This window comes from Atheta coriaria, unplaced genomic scaffold (assembly GCF_025399875.1).
Source record: "Atheta coriaria isolate IRGN ID8LTWV9N9 unplaced genomic scaffold, Caltech_Dcor_3.1 hic_scaffold_6_pilon, whole genome shotgun sequence".
Classification (NCBI taxonomy): domain Eukaryota; kingdom Metazoa; phylum Arthropoda; class Insecta; order Coleoptera; family Staphylinidae; genus Dalotia; species Dalotia coriaria.
This window is the reverse complement of record NW_027045448.1, coordinates 11017073-11031200: the sequence shown is the minus strand read 5'-3', so window position 1 is coordinate 11031200 and position 14128 is coordinate 11017073. Positions and strand designations below refer to the sequence as shown.

At 36.9% G+C, this 14128-nt stretch overlaps 5 protein-coding genes across 5 annotated transcripts; all 5 read left to right on the top strand.

The window, feature by feature from the left end:
- The first annotated feature begins 1891 nt into the window (after nt 1-1891).
- LOC135794385 (probable RNA-binding protein 46) lies at nt 1892-3244 on the top strand. Its single transcript, XM_065305643.1, has 2 exons — nt 1892-2652; nt 2723-3244. Exons 1-2 carry the CDS (start codon nt 1987-1989, stop codon nt 3242-3244), a joined length of 1188 nt encoding a protein of 395 aa, XP_065161715.1. The 5' UTR covers nt 1892-1986.
- A 453-nt stretch (nt 3245-3697) lies between these two features.
- On the top strand, nt 3698-5030 carry LOC135794384 (probable RNA-binding protein 46). The gene is made up of 3 exons (XM_065305642.1): nt 3698-4336; nt 4410-4535; nt 4974-5030. The coding sequence occupies exons 1-3, from the start codon at nt 3698-3700 to the stop codon at nt 5028-5030; spliced, it is 822 nt and encodes a 273-aa protein (XP_065161714.1).
- Nucleotides 5031-5750: 720 nt separating this feature from the next.
- LOC135794368 (probable RNA-binding protein 46) lies at nt 5751-7318 on the top strand. The gene is made up of 4 exons (XM_065305616.1): nt 5751-6527; nt 6609-6886; nt 6946-7090; nt 7268-7318. Exons 1-4 carry the CDS (start codon nt 5883-5885, stop codon nt 7316-7318), a joined length of 1119 nt encoding a protein of 372 aa, XP_065161688.1. The 5' UTR covers nt 5751-5882.
- Nucleotides 7319-8220: 902 nt separating this feature from the next.
- LOC135794343 (probable RNA-binding protein 46) lies at nt 8221-9746 on the top strand. The gene is made up of 5 exons (XM_065305575.1): nt 8221-8914; nt 8984-9161; nt 9224-9323; nt 9388-9556; nt 9625-9746. Exons 1-5 carry the CDS (start codon nt 8255-8257, stop codon nt 9655-9657), a joined length of 1140 nt encoding a protein of 379 aa, XP_065161647.1. The 5' UTR covers nt 8221-8254; the 3' UTR covers nt 9658-9746.
- Nucleotides 9747-10141: 395 nt separating this feature from the next.
- LOC135794360 (probable RNA-binding protein 46) lies at nt 10142-11099 on the top strand. The gene is made up of 3 exons (XM_065305591.1): nt 10142-10735; nt 10802-10985; nt 11038-11099. Exons 1-3 carry the CDS (start codon nt 10142-10144, stop codon nt 11097-11099), a joined length of 840 nt encoding a protein of 279 aa, XP_065161663.1.
- The last annotated feature ends 3029 nt before the right edge of the window (nt 11100-14128 follow it).

The following is a 14128-nucleotide window of genomic DNA, read 5'->3' as shown; positions in this document are numbered from 1 at the left end:
GCTCGTGTAAATATTCTAATGTTTCTGGCAGTTCCAAAGTTAATTTGCGCCTTAGGTTATCTGCAACATACATTTAGGATTTTGCCTAGTTTGCAAACTTGAACTATTCAAATTAGTTTCTAGGAACTTAGAACTGAAAAATCAATATATTGATGATGTTTATAAATATTAAAATTTAAATAATTGTGCGTTTGTTGAAGTATATCGTATTGGTCGGGTTGCTACCTCTGGCGGTGAAAATCTCTAGCGCCGTTGAAACGCTAGCGATCGATTCGCGTCAAAGTGCAGTCACAAACCGGCGGCGGTGGTTGCTGCCGCCCCCGTGATGTCGCTTCAATAAGGCAGTGTTATCGAGTACTACGATTTAAATTCTGTACATCTAAGTATTCAGATACCTACATATTTTACACAATAGGTAAATCATCCCAATACTAAATTTAATCGTAGTTAGATATATTGAAATGAAATCTTTAGTTAACACAATTACTTTTCATATTTTAAAGTTAATTGAATTATTTTCCAACTAGTTATATGTAATTTGAGCAGTTTTATGTCAATTTTTTAGTACCAACATTTTATAAAATGACCTCTTAACTCTAAGTGCCTATTTTTAATAAACCATAATCTTGTTATTTTAGTAAATAATGATGATCGACAACTTATAATATAATTTTTCAAAGTATCGAACTTAAGGTAATCGAGATCTTCTGGGTCAACCCAGCCCGCTTTAAACCATAAACACACAGTTTATGTTATCGTGTTTACAATAATAAATCTTATTAGCGATACTGACGCCCAGCCGCAATCTTTATTATTTTATTGATTTGCAACTTGCAGCTGAGTTATATTGTTCGCACTCTTCGAATCATTATTCTCGAATTCAAACGGAAAGCGTTATGATCCCGAGCGCTGTGGATTAACAGTGGATTTACGGGGAAAATGCTGCGCAAACTTCTTATACTTTATTGTATGTCATATTTCAAAGGATTAGACGTATGGTTTCCGCAAAAAATGCTCCCAAGTTGCGGGATAATTTCGCAGATATAACTGGCAGACAAGTTGCAAAATGAACATGACCTAATTAACTAAAGTTTGGGCAGTGCACAATAGCTCACAATTTTAATTAAATACGTGTTATGTTAATTAATCTTGACAAACTGCCAAATTGCTGTTGGATAGTTACTGATTTATTACGAAAATAGAAACAAAAACAAAACAAAATTAAACGTAATACGTTTTCAAAACACTTCAAATAATGCAGAATCTGAAAAGCCGTGAGGCACTATTTGGGGGCAGGAAAAAGCATTAAAAAAAAGTGCTGCAAATCAAAACCACTCCAACCACGACCAGACAAACGAAAATAAGTTGATATAACTTCGTGGCGTAAGTCCAGACGTAAAAAACATCCAACAGAATTTTTGGTTTCTAAAGCAAAGTAAATAAACGAAGAAAAACAGTCTTTCAACGCTTTTTATGTACGGTTGTAGAAGGGTATGCGGGGAAGATGTAGATTTTGCTAGAATTTACATCACCAGCAGAGCACCAACCAATCTCCTGCGAGGACAATCTTAGCAGGTGTGATTTTCATACAGATCAGCACTTCGAAAATTTGACGTGATATTGTCAGCTGTTTGCCGATAAACATAATATGCATATTTAGTAATCGAACCGGAAGTAATCTGCTTCAACATACATGTTAAAATAACATCGTATTACTGATAAAGATTAAAGTATACAATTTTCAGCACATTTTTAATTCGACTCTGACTATAACTAACTTTTGGTAAGGCTGTGCTTTTGTGCTTTGCCTGCCACCCAAGGTGGTAGCCCCCAACTCCCCACTATATTAGTTCCCTAAAACGCAATCTCAAAAGTATATCGCGCAAAAGAGTCTTTACCATTCTTCAGTTTCGACTTGACCGTGCGCGTTGATTAGACAATTCATTTTTTACCAATTCATTAATCTCACTTCGAATTATTTCTAAAATGGAAACAGTTTTCAACCCTCGCCGACTAGAAATCGAAGAACGCGTTAAACAATTATCTATCGAGAGAAATTATCCTCTGGATATAACGACTGCGCAACGTACTTTGGGCCCGCGTCATGGTGCTTTGGTACCACCTGACGGCTGCGAGATATTCATCTCCAAAGTTCCTCGCGAAATCTTCGAAGATATTCTGTTTCCGCTTTTTGAAACCGCGGGATGCATCTACAAATTTCGTTTATTGATGAGTCCATCAGGCATCAGCAACCGAGGAACAGCCTTCGTCACCTACCATACATCTGAGATGGCGGGTAACGCAATCGAGATGTTTGATCAAATGGAAATCGCGCCAGGACATACAATCCATGTGAGGAAGTCATTCGACAACAGGAGGTTATTCATCGGAGGAATTCCAGAAGATAAAACTAAAGATCAGGTATGGCACGAATTGATTCGTATGGGTATGAAAGGAATCGTGGAGGTAATCATGTACCGATCGTACATTGACCGAAACTGCAACCGTGGTTTTGTCTTTGTCGAATTTGCATCGCACGAAGAAGCTGGGCGCGTTCGTGCAGAGTTCAAGAACACATTCTTTTTTGGAAATCGTGTTCTAGTCGATTGGTCGGCTCCATTGCACAGCGTTGATGATGGCACAATGAAACAAGTAAGTGGACTCTTAAGTCGCCATTTTAACTTCTACTAAACTAAAATGCTCCATTTTGTTTTGTGCGCAGGTAACTAAACTATTTCTACGCAATTTGAACGTTCTACAAGAACCTGAAGAGTTTGCAAATGTGATCATTAATGCGTTGGGTTCGGAATTTAGTTTGGAGAAGATCTACAAATATCGCGACTACTCTTTCATCCATTTTATAAGTCGACGAGACGCCCAGCGCGGTCTCTCCCTTCTTCGCGAGTATTTCAAGAACACCAATGTGGAAGTCTGCTGGGCCAAGCCACCACCAAAGAAAAAGAACAAGGAGAACTACTCGCCGACTTCATCCTTGCCTGACAGCCCTTGCACATCAAGCCAACGTCCATACAGCAACAATAACATCTACTACAACAACAATCCCTACAAGAAATTTCAACAGAACGCTATACAACATGCCGCGAATTGTTCGACTTCTAGGTTGACCAATTGTGTGCGAGGTGATGAAGGACAATCGTCATTTTGTAGAAATTGCTTGAACTATATGACGGGTGATGAACTTACTGACCGCACCGCTGGTGTTGTTCAAGCTCTCAATTTGTAAGTTTTTAAAATATGTTAATTATGTTTGATTTGTTTGATTTACTTACTTTTTACACACATTTTTATGATAATTATTATAGATAATTTCTTATATTTAAGAATTTTCGAATTTATATTTTAGAAGTGGTTCATAAATTATAATTCTATTTTTAGATATAAATATATGAATTAATAGTGCATAGTTATAGATCTGCTTTGTATGTTTAGTTTTAAATGTTTAACAAATAAAAGTAATAGTTTTGAAAACAGCATTTCCCATGTTTGAAATTTTCGCGCAGAAAATTGACACATCATATCTCTCCACTTCCGATTCCTTCTAATCCCCACTAACTAAACCTGCAACGGTTTTTAGTCTCTCCAGCACAACCAAACGATATGAACTAACTTTCAATAAGTGCTCCTGCCCTTACAAATCAAGTATTAAACGAGTGAATTGAGTGTGTTAGTATTCAACATGTACGACGGTAAAAAACTTTGTCATTTAGTACAAGATACGAAATATAGTATTACACAAACCAATGGTCAACGCGTCTATGGCCTGCGAACCAGCTCCCATGATGAACCTCCACGCAGCAGCGAATTATTCATTGGAAAACTACCGCGCGACATATTCGAAGACGAATTGGTGCCGATTTTCGAGCAAATTGGAGCAATCTACGAGTTACGTCTTATGGTAAACTTTGATGGAACAAATAGAGGCTATTGTTTTGTCCGTTATTTTACGCGCGAACACGCGGAGCGAGCTATACGTTGCTTGAACTACTACGAAGTGCGACCGGGTTGCCGACTTGGCGTTTACTGGTCACTCGACAATACACGACTATTTGTCGGCGGCCTGCCGAGAGATAAAACGAAGACTGAAATCGTGCATATGCTCGAATATTACATGGATAATATCAAAAACATTATCATGTATCCTTCATATGACGATATCACATACAATCGAGGCTACGCGTTCCTAGAATTCGAAAATCATCGCGCAGCTGCAATTGCGCGCCGTCGCATTCCGCCCGGATCACATATTTGGAATTCGCCGATTAAAGTCGATTGGGCTGATCCCGTGCCCGAACCTCCATCCGAAATTATGTCAAAAGTAATTAAATAATTTATGCATACATAAGACAATATAATAAAGTACTAATAATGTTTTTTAAATATTTTTACAGGTTGCGACATTGTACATGCGCAACATACCAAGTTTTATGTCCACTCAAGAATTTGAACGACTACTTCTTCTTACCGTCAAGCCCGAATTAATTACAAAAGTGTACAAAACATTAGATTATGCATTTGTACATTTTATCAATAGAGAGGTTGCCGAAAAATGTTTGCATGATTTACAGTGTTTTAAAATTTTACAAAAGAAGATAGAAGTCACTTGGGCACGGCCACAAAGGTTCAGCAGGAAATATAACAGAAATACTACTCCGGATCATTATTGCATGTATGTTAACACATATAGATGTAGATATTTAGGTACATGTAAGGAATTATTTAACAACAACTTAATGTCTAGGTCGCTGCCAGCACGGTCAAGGTGGCTTATCAGAAAAAAAAGTAACAAAAATGGTGGATCTTCGGAGAGGTCCAGCGACTGTGCCGATTACAATTCGGAAAGTTCTCGAGTCAATACACCTTTATTTATATTTCCACGGGATCAACATATTCTTGTTAGCATTTACCATAGGTAATTTCGAACTGAATTTGCATTAAATATTTGTATGTTTCAGGAGGAATACGCCCGTGAGCTGGGCGATACACCATCGAGCTCAAACCTAAACTTTTAATCGTGTATCCATCGCAATTTTTGTATTAATCATTTATTCAGACTATGTAACCCAATAATATATTCAACCGTATTTATTCTTTTTAAATGTTTAAATAATTGGCAACGTATAAATAAGCTAAGTAATTTTTGTACGAATATGTAATCATTTTTTATATGTAAACTTTTTCAATAATAAATTGAGTTGAGATTTCTTTTGCGCACAAATTTTTCCGTTTTTTTTTTCTTTGCATGTACGAGTAGTAGGTAGAAGTTTCTTCGGCAGCTGAATCTTTTGGTTTTGCAGGATAAAAAAATGTGCAGGCCAGCAAGCAGCTGCTCGTCTTAAGCTAGTAGATAGGTATGATATAATATATTTATTATATATTTATACAAGGGAATGTCTGGCAAATTAAACTTTGATAACAGATTATTAAGTTGATTAACAAACTGTAATACAATTTGACTTTTAATTAAAATTTATATATGCTTCATATACCTACGATAATTTACTAAATTCACATATTTTTAATTGTGCTGTATTTAAGAATGAATTTTAAGCTACAAAATGAGCTTTTACATTCCATTCAAATTTACGCGCTGATTTTTAAAAAACACCAGCACAAATCTAGAATTTCGTCACATCCGATCACTCATCACCCCCTAGCATAAAGCACCTAGTAACAGGAAAAAGCTCACTCGCGGGCATTTAACTTATAACGGTCGCAGAATAGTCGTTGACTTGCCAGCGTCTAGAAACCAACAATCGTGTTGATGTAGTGATTCTGAAATCAACAAAATAATTTTAAGAGTGCTCAATAATTGTAGTGATTCCCAATACAATTAATAATTTTTCAAATCACTTTCAAATATCATGGATCAAGCAAATAAACTTAAAACACTACTTGAAGATACAAAATATAGCATTTTTCAAGCCAACGGTCAACGCATTTATGGATTGCGCAACAACGATGCCAACAAATTTCCCCCAAAAGGAACTGAGCTCTTTGTCGGCAAGTTGCCTCGCACAATCTACGAAGATGAACTCGTGCCGCTTTTTTCGCAAACCGCGCCAATTTATCAGCTACGCTTAATGGTGGACTTCGCCGGCCGCAATCGCGGCTACTGCTTTGTCCGTTATTTTACGCGCGAGGCGGCTGATATGGCCCTCCGTAAGTTACACAATTATCAAATCCGCGAGGGATGCCAGATCGGCGTGTTCAAATCTCTTGATAACACGAGGCTTTTCGTCGGTGGCATTCCACAGAACATAACAATCTACGAGTTGAAAGAAGCGCTTGAGCAGCACATGGACGGTATTAAAGATGTTATTATGTACCCCATGGCGTTTGATCCAACTCGCAATCGTGGCTACGCTTTTATCGAATTCGAGAATCATCGGGCGGCGGCAATAGCCCGGCGGTGCATTCCGCCTAGGTCACTGATGCTGTGGGGACTCAGGATTAAAATCGATTGGGCGGAACCGCTGCCTGAACCTGACCCAGAAATCATGTCCAAGGTAATTGCTCGTTTCGAACAACACATGTAATGCTTGTAAACACTCAATTCCAATAAATTTTGTTTGTTTCCTTATACGCAGGTTACCGCGCTTTACTTTCGTAATTTTCCATCGCAGCTGTCGTATACCGAATTGAAAGACAGCATTGAAGCCGTGGTTGAACCGAACTCAATCTACAAGATATCCAAATGCAGCGATTATGGGTTTGTGCATTTTAGAAATCGTCACGAGGCCGAAGGAGGTATTCGGGCTTTGCGTAATTTGATGATTTACGATCATAGATTAGAGGTAACATGGGCGCGCCCGAAGATGTACAGTAAGAAAGTTATGCAGAATATTATACCATCACATTATTGCCTGTATGTATGCATTATACACTTGATAAATTGTAAATATTAAAATTAATAATTATTATTAGGTCGTTGCCTGCTAAACAACGCTGGATTGTCAAGCAGAAATGTAAGGACCCAAGATCAGGTGAATCCAGTGATTATGATGATGCTGCTTCTTCTGATGGTAGGACCTCTTTAAAGGAAAGCACCCAGAGAGTTGATAGATACATTGTATGTATAAAAAAATAATATTTTATAAGTAGGGGAAAGTCGCTTAAGTCGTACCGTCACGTAAGTCGTACTGACATTATGTTGCAAAACTTTCAATTTAGGGCCAATTGTATTTTAGGGGTACGACTTGGCCAACCTTCCCCTAATATTATTACATTACATAATTTTTCATTTTAGGCTAAGTATTTGGAAGAGGATGAACCATCGACTTCAAAAGAATATTTTTAATTCTATTTTAAATTACTTTACTAATAATTCAATTAATATTTATATTCATTTAATTTTATTCGTATATTATTGTAACCGATTTATATAATTTTAATGAAATTGTAACCGATATTTCTTTTTTTATAATTTAAAATAAAGTATGTTTTGAAATTCAACTCAGACTTCTCGAAAACTTACAACTTGCCTCCATTGCAAACCGTTCGTAGCGATGCATAACATTCCTCGCCCTTATGTACGAGTATATATTAAACTGGTTTGCCAGACGTTCAACAACGGTTCAATTCGTTCCAGCAGTTCAAGGTACAGGCGACTTGTTTCTACCTGAAGATTACGAAGTGGGGATATACACGTACTTGTGCAATGTTATTGGTAGCACACGAGAAGAAAGAAAATGGCGAATGTAATTGAACAACAATTGCATTACATTAATAGGTACATTTGTATAAATGTTTTGCCAATGTTTGCATTACTGAATAATATGCAGGCGTCAAAATCATTTACAATTCCGACTGATAAATATTTTATTTTACATAAAATATTAATGCATACTCGTAATAATAAAGTAATAACAAATCGCCATTGATAATCAATTTTCAAAAGCTCAATATAAATATGTGGAATTAAGTTCTCGCCTAGACGATTTCTTCTGTAGATGCAACAATGTAACTTAAAAGAATAAAATGACCATCAGACGGTTAAAGTCTCGCGAAGACGGTTAAAAAATAAGAAAATAAGTTTAAAGTCAGCTGCAAACTATACTACAATGTATTTCAACGGTTTATTCTGCCGCCGTCTCATCCCCACTAACTAAAACAACGACCGTTTTTCAACGGCCCAACTTGCGAAACTACCAAAAGCTTCACGAGCAAAAATCATTCACTTTAGTGAGTCGGTGGCGTGAACAAATCGGAAAACACCTTAGACAAAATAATCAAAATGTTACAATTAGTAGAGGCAACTACAATGGAACGTATTGAAGCATTACTGGCACGCACTGGCTACCACATTGAACAAGACAATGGCCAACGCGTATTTTTCAACCCCATGAATGACTCTATAAATCCACCACGAGGATGTGAGATATTTGTTGGGAAACTTCCTCGAGATATTTTTGAAGACATACTGGTACCGATATTCGAACGTGCCGGTGCGATTTTTAAGCTTCGGTTGATGATGGATTTCAATGGAAGAAATCGCGGCTTTTGCTTCGTGACCTATTTTCGCGTAGACGTTGCCAACGCAGCTGTTAAAATGTTCGACGGCTACGAGCTACGACAGGGATGCAAGATCGGCGTATTTAAGTCGTTGGACAACACACGTCTTTTTGTTGGCGGCATACCGTTGGACAAAACGAAGAAAGAAGTGCAGGACGCGTTCAATGAGTTTGTTGATGGCATTAAGGACGTGATAATGTATCCGTCCAGCCTCAATCAGAGCGTTAACCGAGGGTATGTGTTCATAGAGTTTGAGAATCATCGTTATGCGGCGATAGCACGCCGTCGCCTCCAGCCCGGATCGCTGATCCTGTGGGAGTCGAATATATTGGTTGATTGGGCCGAACCACTGCCCGACCCTGATCCCAACATTATGTCGAGGGTATTCTAATCTATTGATAATGCGGGCGTTTATGAATTGATCAATTAATCTTGTGTATTTTATTGACAGGTTACTAAGTTGTATTGTCGTAATATTGCGGTGGGTCTCTCGCCCGAGAAGTTTCAAATGGAAATTGGGAAATTAATTCCGATGCAGTTGGTGCACAAAGTCCATAAGAAGAACGATTATGCGTTTATTCACTTGTATAATCGCACTGCTGCAGAAAATGCCCTTGAAAAATTATCTGGTAATAAACACTTTGTAATTGTATAAATAATTGATTGTGTTATGTGGCTTTGTTTCAAACAGGTGCTGAAATACTTGGAAGAAAGCTTGAAGTTACATGGGCTCGTCCTGAATTCTATAGCAATTTACACACCAGAAACACTGAGCCAAATCATTTCTGCTTGTAAGTAACTGGTGCAGAATTTAAATAATAATAATATTTACATAATTGTTAAATTATATTGCAGGTCTATTCCGGCTAAAATAAGGCGACTTATTCGAATTCGCCAAGCGTTGAAGAATCCGCCTCCGATTTCACCAATGATGGCGAATAATTTTATTTTTCCACCTGCACCACACCATTTGGCACCGTTCCCCCCTGCGATCCCACAACACCTGCCTTTTCATCCAAATCTGGTATATATTAATATTTTATCTATTTTTACATTATTGCTAATGAAATAATATTATAATGATTTTTCCAGTTTGTGCTTCACGAAAACGGTATGATGTTCTAATGGAAATTCACGGATCGCCTCATGTCATATTTAAAAAGACAGATTTTCCTGATTGCTATTATAATTAGTAAAATTATTTCCTTGACATGAAGATCTACTTGATTTTACTTTTGTAATTTGATACATGTGAATTAATTAATCAGATGATTACACTATGAAGATTATATTGAAAAAAATATAAAACATAATTTGAGCAACTAAACCCGAGGTTTTATTCAAGAAAACATTGGTTGTATCTATATTTTCAGTTTTGCAGGCTCAGAAAGAACCACCATTGTATATATGACAAAACAGTTTTTCGCCTGCATCATTTTATTTCTTTATTTTGTGTGGCTCCCCTCCGTCAACGTCTCCGAAAAACTTGATTTCAAGTCGATGTTTTTAGTTTTGAGTGTTAAGAAACTGCATTAGCACCGCAACAGCTGACGAGGTGAAGTGTTTTCACAGCGGAATTAAAGATTCAAAAATATACAATTAAGCAAAAATGCTGTTGTTAACAAAAGATAAAGTTCGTTGTGAACGGGCCCAACGCATTTACACCAACGAGAACGTAACCAAACCTGAGTCAGGTACGCAAATATTTTGTGGTAATTTACCGCGTAACATGTGCGAAATCGAACTTTTCCCGTATTTTTCAATAATCGGAGAAATATACGAGTTCCGCCTGATGATGGAGTTTTCTGGCTTTTCCCGAGGCTTCTGTTTTGTTACTTATACTACAGTGGCCAATGCTTATCGGGCCATTGACTGCTTACACGGCTATATCTTGAAAGATCGACAACTCTCCGCTTATATATCATGGGACAACACAAAACTATTCCTGCATGGCATTCCACCAACCATAACGCCGCTTCAAATTAAATGTGACCTGCAGTTGCTATTTCCTGGCATTATCAATGTTAAGTGTCAAATTAACAAGGAAAGTGGATTGCACAAAGGCTGGGCATTTTTGGAATTTGACAGTCATCAAAATGCAAGCATATGTCGCAAAAGTATTTGGCCGAACAAGTTGGTAGCATGGGGAGGTCCCATCCGAGTTGAATGGGCAAGACCCATAAGATCTCCTGACAAACGAATGGTGAGATATCATTTGAATTAATATTTTGGGCTGCGTTTTAAAACAAATATCAATTAATTTTTCTAGGCATGTACTTTGATTTTGTTCAATGTCCCATCGGAATTTAGTCGTCAGAACACTTACGAACTTGTGAAGCAGCAGCTGAAAACATCTGCATTGGTGCATATTGAAAAGCAAGTTGGTAGTTCAACAGCAAAACTTGAATTTATTTGTGAATATGCTGCACATACCGCTTGGAAGTCATTGAAAGGTTTGTAAAAACATCTTAAGGGTTAATTTCTATTTCATGATTTAATTTATAGGTTTGATGGTCAATAATCACATCCTATTCGCGCGTAGAGAGAAGAGCCTCCATTTTGAATAAATTTATACATAAAAGTTTTGAAGTTGTACATCAGGTTTTTGAATTATATTTGTATTTTATGATATCCTACAAGTTTGTAATTCGATCAATTTCAATAGTGTTGAATATGTTTTGATTTTGAGAACAAATCCGTTTATCAATAAAATGAAGGCTTAATTGAAATTCTATCGAGTTTTTGAAAATACTGTCTGCTGTAATATTTCTTGATAATTCTATAATTATTAATTACATCATACCTGTCGTCAAGTCGCCAACTCGATCGACTAATGTCGCTCCACGCGCTCATACTGCGATTCCTGCGCGGTATCAGCAGGGAACGACTGTGTCGGCGATCGAGCGTCTCCGGCGGAAAGTTGACGCGCACTTTGGATCCTGTCTGCGGAGAGTATTCCCCATTGGGGAGCATCTCGTAGGACCAGTGCAGCGGGCCGGCGGCCCGCGAACTCCTCCGACTACCCGCCACAATCGTGAACGACTATGATGGAGCGTTTATCGTCTTCACGGCGCGAGATGTTCAGATAATGTCGACGTCGCCTACAAACATCGATTCTCGCGCACTGCAGAAAGGGAGTAAGTAAATTCCAATATTTTGTTTTACTTAAAAGTTTAAACGGTTGACTAATGGATTGAACAATACATTGATCGATTCTTCTAAAATTCAAGTTGATACTTATTCAGTTTTTCTACTAATTGTATGATTCATGTTCTTAGTTTTTGTTTGTTTTAGATCACGTAAACGTAAAACATGTTTGGATTGTTAATAATTCCGGAGAAAATAAATGTCAGTCTCAACATTCAGCGGTGCCACATGGAGGTCCTGAAGCGTAAGAAATTCCTGGCAATAAAAAATCCGAACAGAGATGTTCGCAGGAACGCAGAGCAATTACGTTGGTGGACATCGGAAAACGTTGTTAAATGGGAAGATGGCCGGCGATTGCCGAGGTAGATTGTTTGTAAAGCACTCAGCGTGGAAAATCTAAGCAATTATTTGCGTTCTTTATACTTTCCAGAACGTTTGACACGATTCGCAGAACATTTTACAACCTAACAACGTAGACTTTTTGCATTTTGTGTTTAATGAGCGCTTTGTTCCGTGCACTTATTCTTTCTAATTAGTAGTCTCTTTAGAACGCAAATGAATGCTATTATTAAGATTATGAAAGCAAGTTTTATTACGAATAGCGTTTACACAAACTTGGGAAATTTAACTTTTATTGTAATTTTTATATGATGTTTTGAGAAAATACGCTGAGTATTATACTCGTACCTACTTTCTTATTATCAGACACTAATGGATATAAGTTTTAGGTACCATAAAGAGGTTGTGGAGAACGTAATGTATAGCCGTGTCATTAATGGAAATCGGGATTCGCATTAACGAAGCACATTAAATTCTCGAATGTAAGAGTTGAAATTGCAAAAACAAATTGCTATTAAACAAACTTCCGAATTGAATTGACGGTTGAAACCATCATGTCGAACTAGTCACAAGTTATGAAACAACTATGAAACAGTTCAACTTATGCGTTAGAAGTTTTTATTAATGTTTTCTCATGCGTATTAATAAATCCCAATATGTTAAAGCTTTGCCAAGCAAAAGATAAAACTTTTTTGATTTATTTTATCACCAAATTGATAAACTTTTTTGTAACTGTCAATTTCTACCCAAGTCACGTTATCTTTAGAGCTTTTAAAATTATGTATTTACAAAGACAACTTTTTGAATAAATCTATTTGTTGTTAGTATGTATCTCTCCAAATTTACATGGAAAACAAACATCTTAATGAAGATTTATCCGCTTACTCACATGATTTTGTTCTACAGCCAGCTTTTTCTACATACATCGACTTTCTGCATGCACTCTGATGGCACTTACAATCATTCTACGCTTTTTCCTTGCTCGTACTTTTGCTGGTACGTACATTCGTTCAGCTCGGCTCAGATGGCTTTTAACCAGATTACAGTGCTGGAACTTGCCGAAGATCGATGCACGAAAAGCTGCTTTTTGCAATTTCGTGGGTGTCATGAAATTGAATAAACTCGATTTCAAGCAAGTTTATCTTTATTAGGTCAGTAGCAAAACGTGCCTACAAAATTCCATTTTATTTTCTTGCTTTTAAGAACGTTACTTAATTATTGCAACTAATAGAAAACGTATTTATTGATTCTACTGTTGAGCAAATATATTGTTTTGGGGGTGTTGGGATGTTGAAAACTAATTATCGGAATCCGCAGCAACTCGTGCATAGTTTCGTATCAAGGTCGAAAGTTTTGAGGCGCTTTCGTTACACAGACAATGAGAACGTAATTTCGTATGCGTTGTTGTATTGCGACATTTACTTAGATTACCGACTTTTCTTCCCTTGAACCATGTATTCAAAGTTTTCCTCGGTTACTCGATTAGGTACTTTACTATCTTACCGTCTGCACCTAAGCATACACTTGAATGCACAGAGGAATGGAAGTTTGTTTCAACTTAAACATGCATTTTATTTGTTGTGGTACACCATAGCCCAGAGCAATCTCATTTTTCTATGTAATTTGTTATCTGAACAACATGTGTAGGATCTCACATAGAATCTCACGTACTTAAAGTAATTTATTACAGCAAGTAATTTTATTTGAATAGGTGTTGTTGGAGATTTCTTTTTCTTAGTGTTGAGCATATTCATATGATTTATTCTGAAAATATATACACATTCAAGACCGTGTTGAAATATTTTCATTTCTGTATGAAAAATTCAAATTTGTCACAGTTTTTTTTTACAGAGTTTAATCCAACGTTTTTGTTGCAGTTTTGTTGAAAGTGTCTGTTCTACTCGTACAATCAAATAAACATGTTGGAATAACCTTGTTAAGTGTGCAATTAATGTAAAAAGGTTTTTCATCGACCTCCAGACTCATTTAATTTTCAACGAGCCACTACCGCAGAAGATTGGCTTGAGTCCAAACTTTTAAAAATTGCATTAACCCATAAAATGAGCAAGGATCTTAAAAGAGGTTTATTTTGTTAAAATTCTTGCAGTCT

Coding starts and splice junctions, on each gene's coding strand:
- LOC135794360 (XM_065305591.1), top strand. CDS start 10,142: ATGCTGTTGTTAACAAAAGATAAAGTTCGTTGTGAACGGGCCCAACGC. Junction 10,736..10,801: donor GATCTCCTGACAAACGAATG/GTGAGATATCAT, acceptor TAATTTTTCTAG/GCATGTACTTTGATTTTGTT. Junction 10,986..11,037: donor CGCTTGGAAGTCATTGAAAG/GTTTGTAAAAAC, acceptor TTTAATTTATAG/GTTTGATGGTCAATAATCAC.
- LOC135794343 (XM_065305575.1), top strand. CDS start 8,255: ATGTTACAATTAGTAGAGGCAACTACAATGGAACGTATTGAAGCATTA. Junction 8,915..8,983: donor ATCCCAACATTATGTCGAGG/GTATTCTAATCT, acceptor TTTTATTGACAG/GTTACTAAGTTGTATTGTCG. Junction 9,324..9,387: donor GAGCCAAATCATTTCTGCTT/GTAAGTAACTGG, acceptor ATTATATTGCAG/GTCTATTCCGGCTAAAATAA.
- LOC135794385 (XM_065305643.1), top strand. CDS start 1,987: ATGGAAACAGTTTTCAACCCTCGCCGACTAGAAATCGAAGAACGCGTT. Junction 2,653..2,722: donor ATGATGGCACAATGAAACAA/GTAAGTGGACTC, acceptor TTTTGTGCGCAG/GTAACTAAACTATTTCTACG.
- LOC135794368 (XM_065305616.1), top strand. CDS start 5,883: ATGGATCAAGCAAATAAACTTAAAACACTACTTGAAGATACAAAATAT. Junction 6,887..6,945: donor ATACCATCACATTATTGCCT/GTATGTATGCAT, acceptor AATTATTATTAG/GTCGTTGCCTGCTAAACAAC. Junction 7,091..7,267: donor AGAGAGTTGATAGATACATT/GTATGTATAAAA, acceptor TTTTCATTTTAG/GCTAAGTATTTGGAAGAGGA.
- LOC135794384 (XM_065305642.1), top strand. CDS start 3,698: ATGTACGACGGTAAAAAACTTTGTCATTTAGTACAAGATACGAAATAT. Junction 4,337..4,409: donor CATCCGAAATTATGTCAAAA/GTAATTAAATAA, acceptor ATATTTTTACAG/GTTGCGACATTGTACATGCG. Junction 4,536..4,973: donor AAACATTAGATTATGCATTT/GTACATTTTATC, acceptor TGTATGTTTCAG/GAGGAATACGCCCGTGAGCT.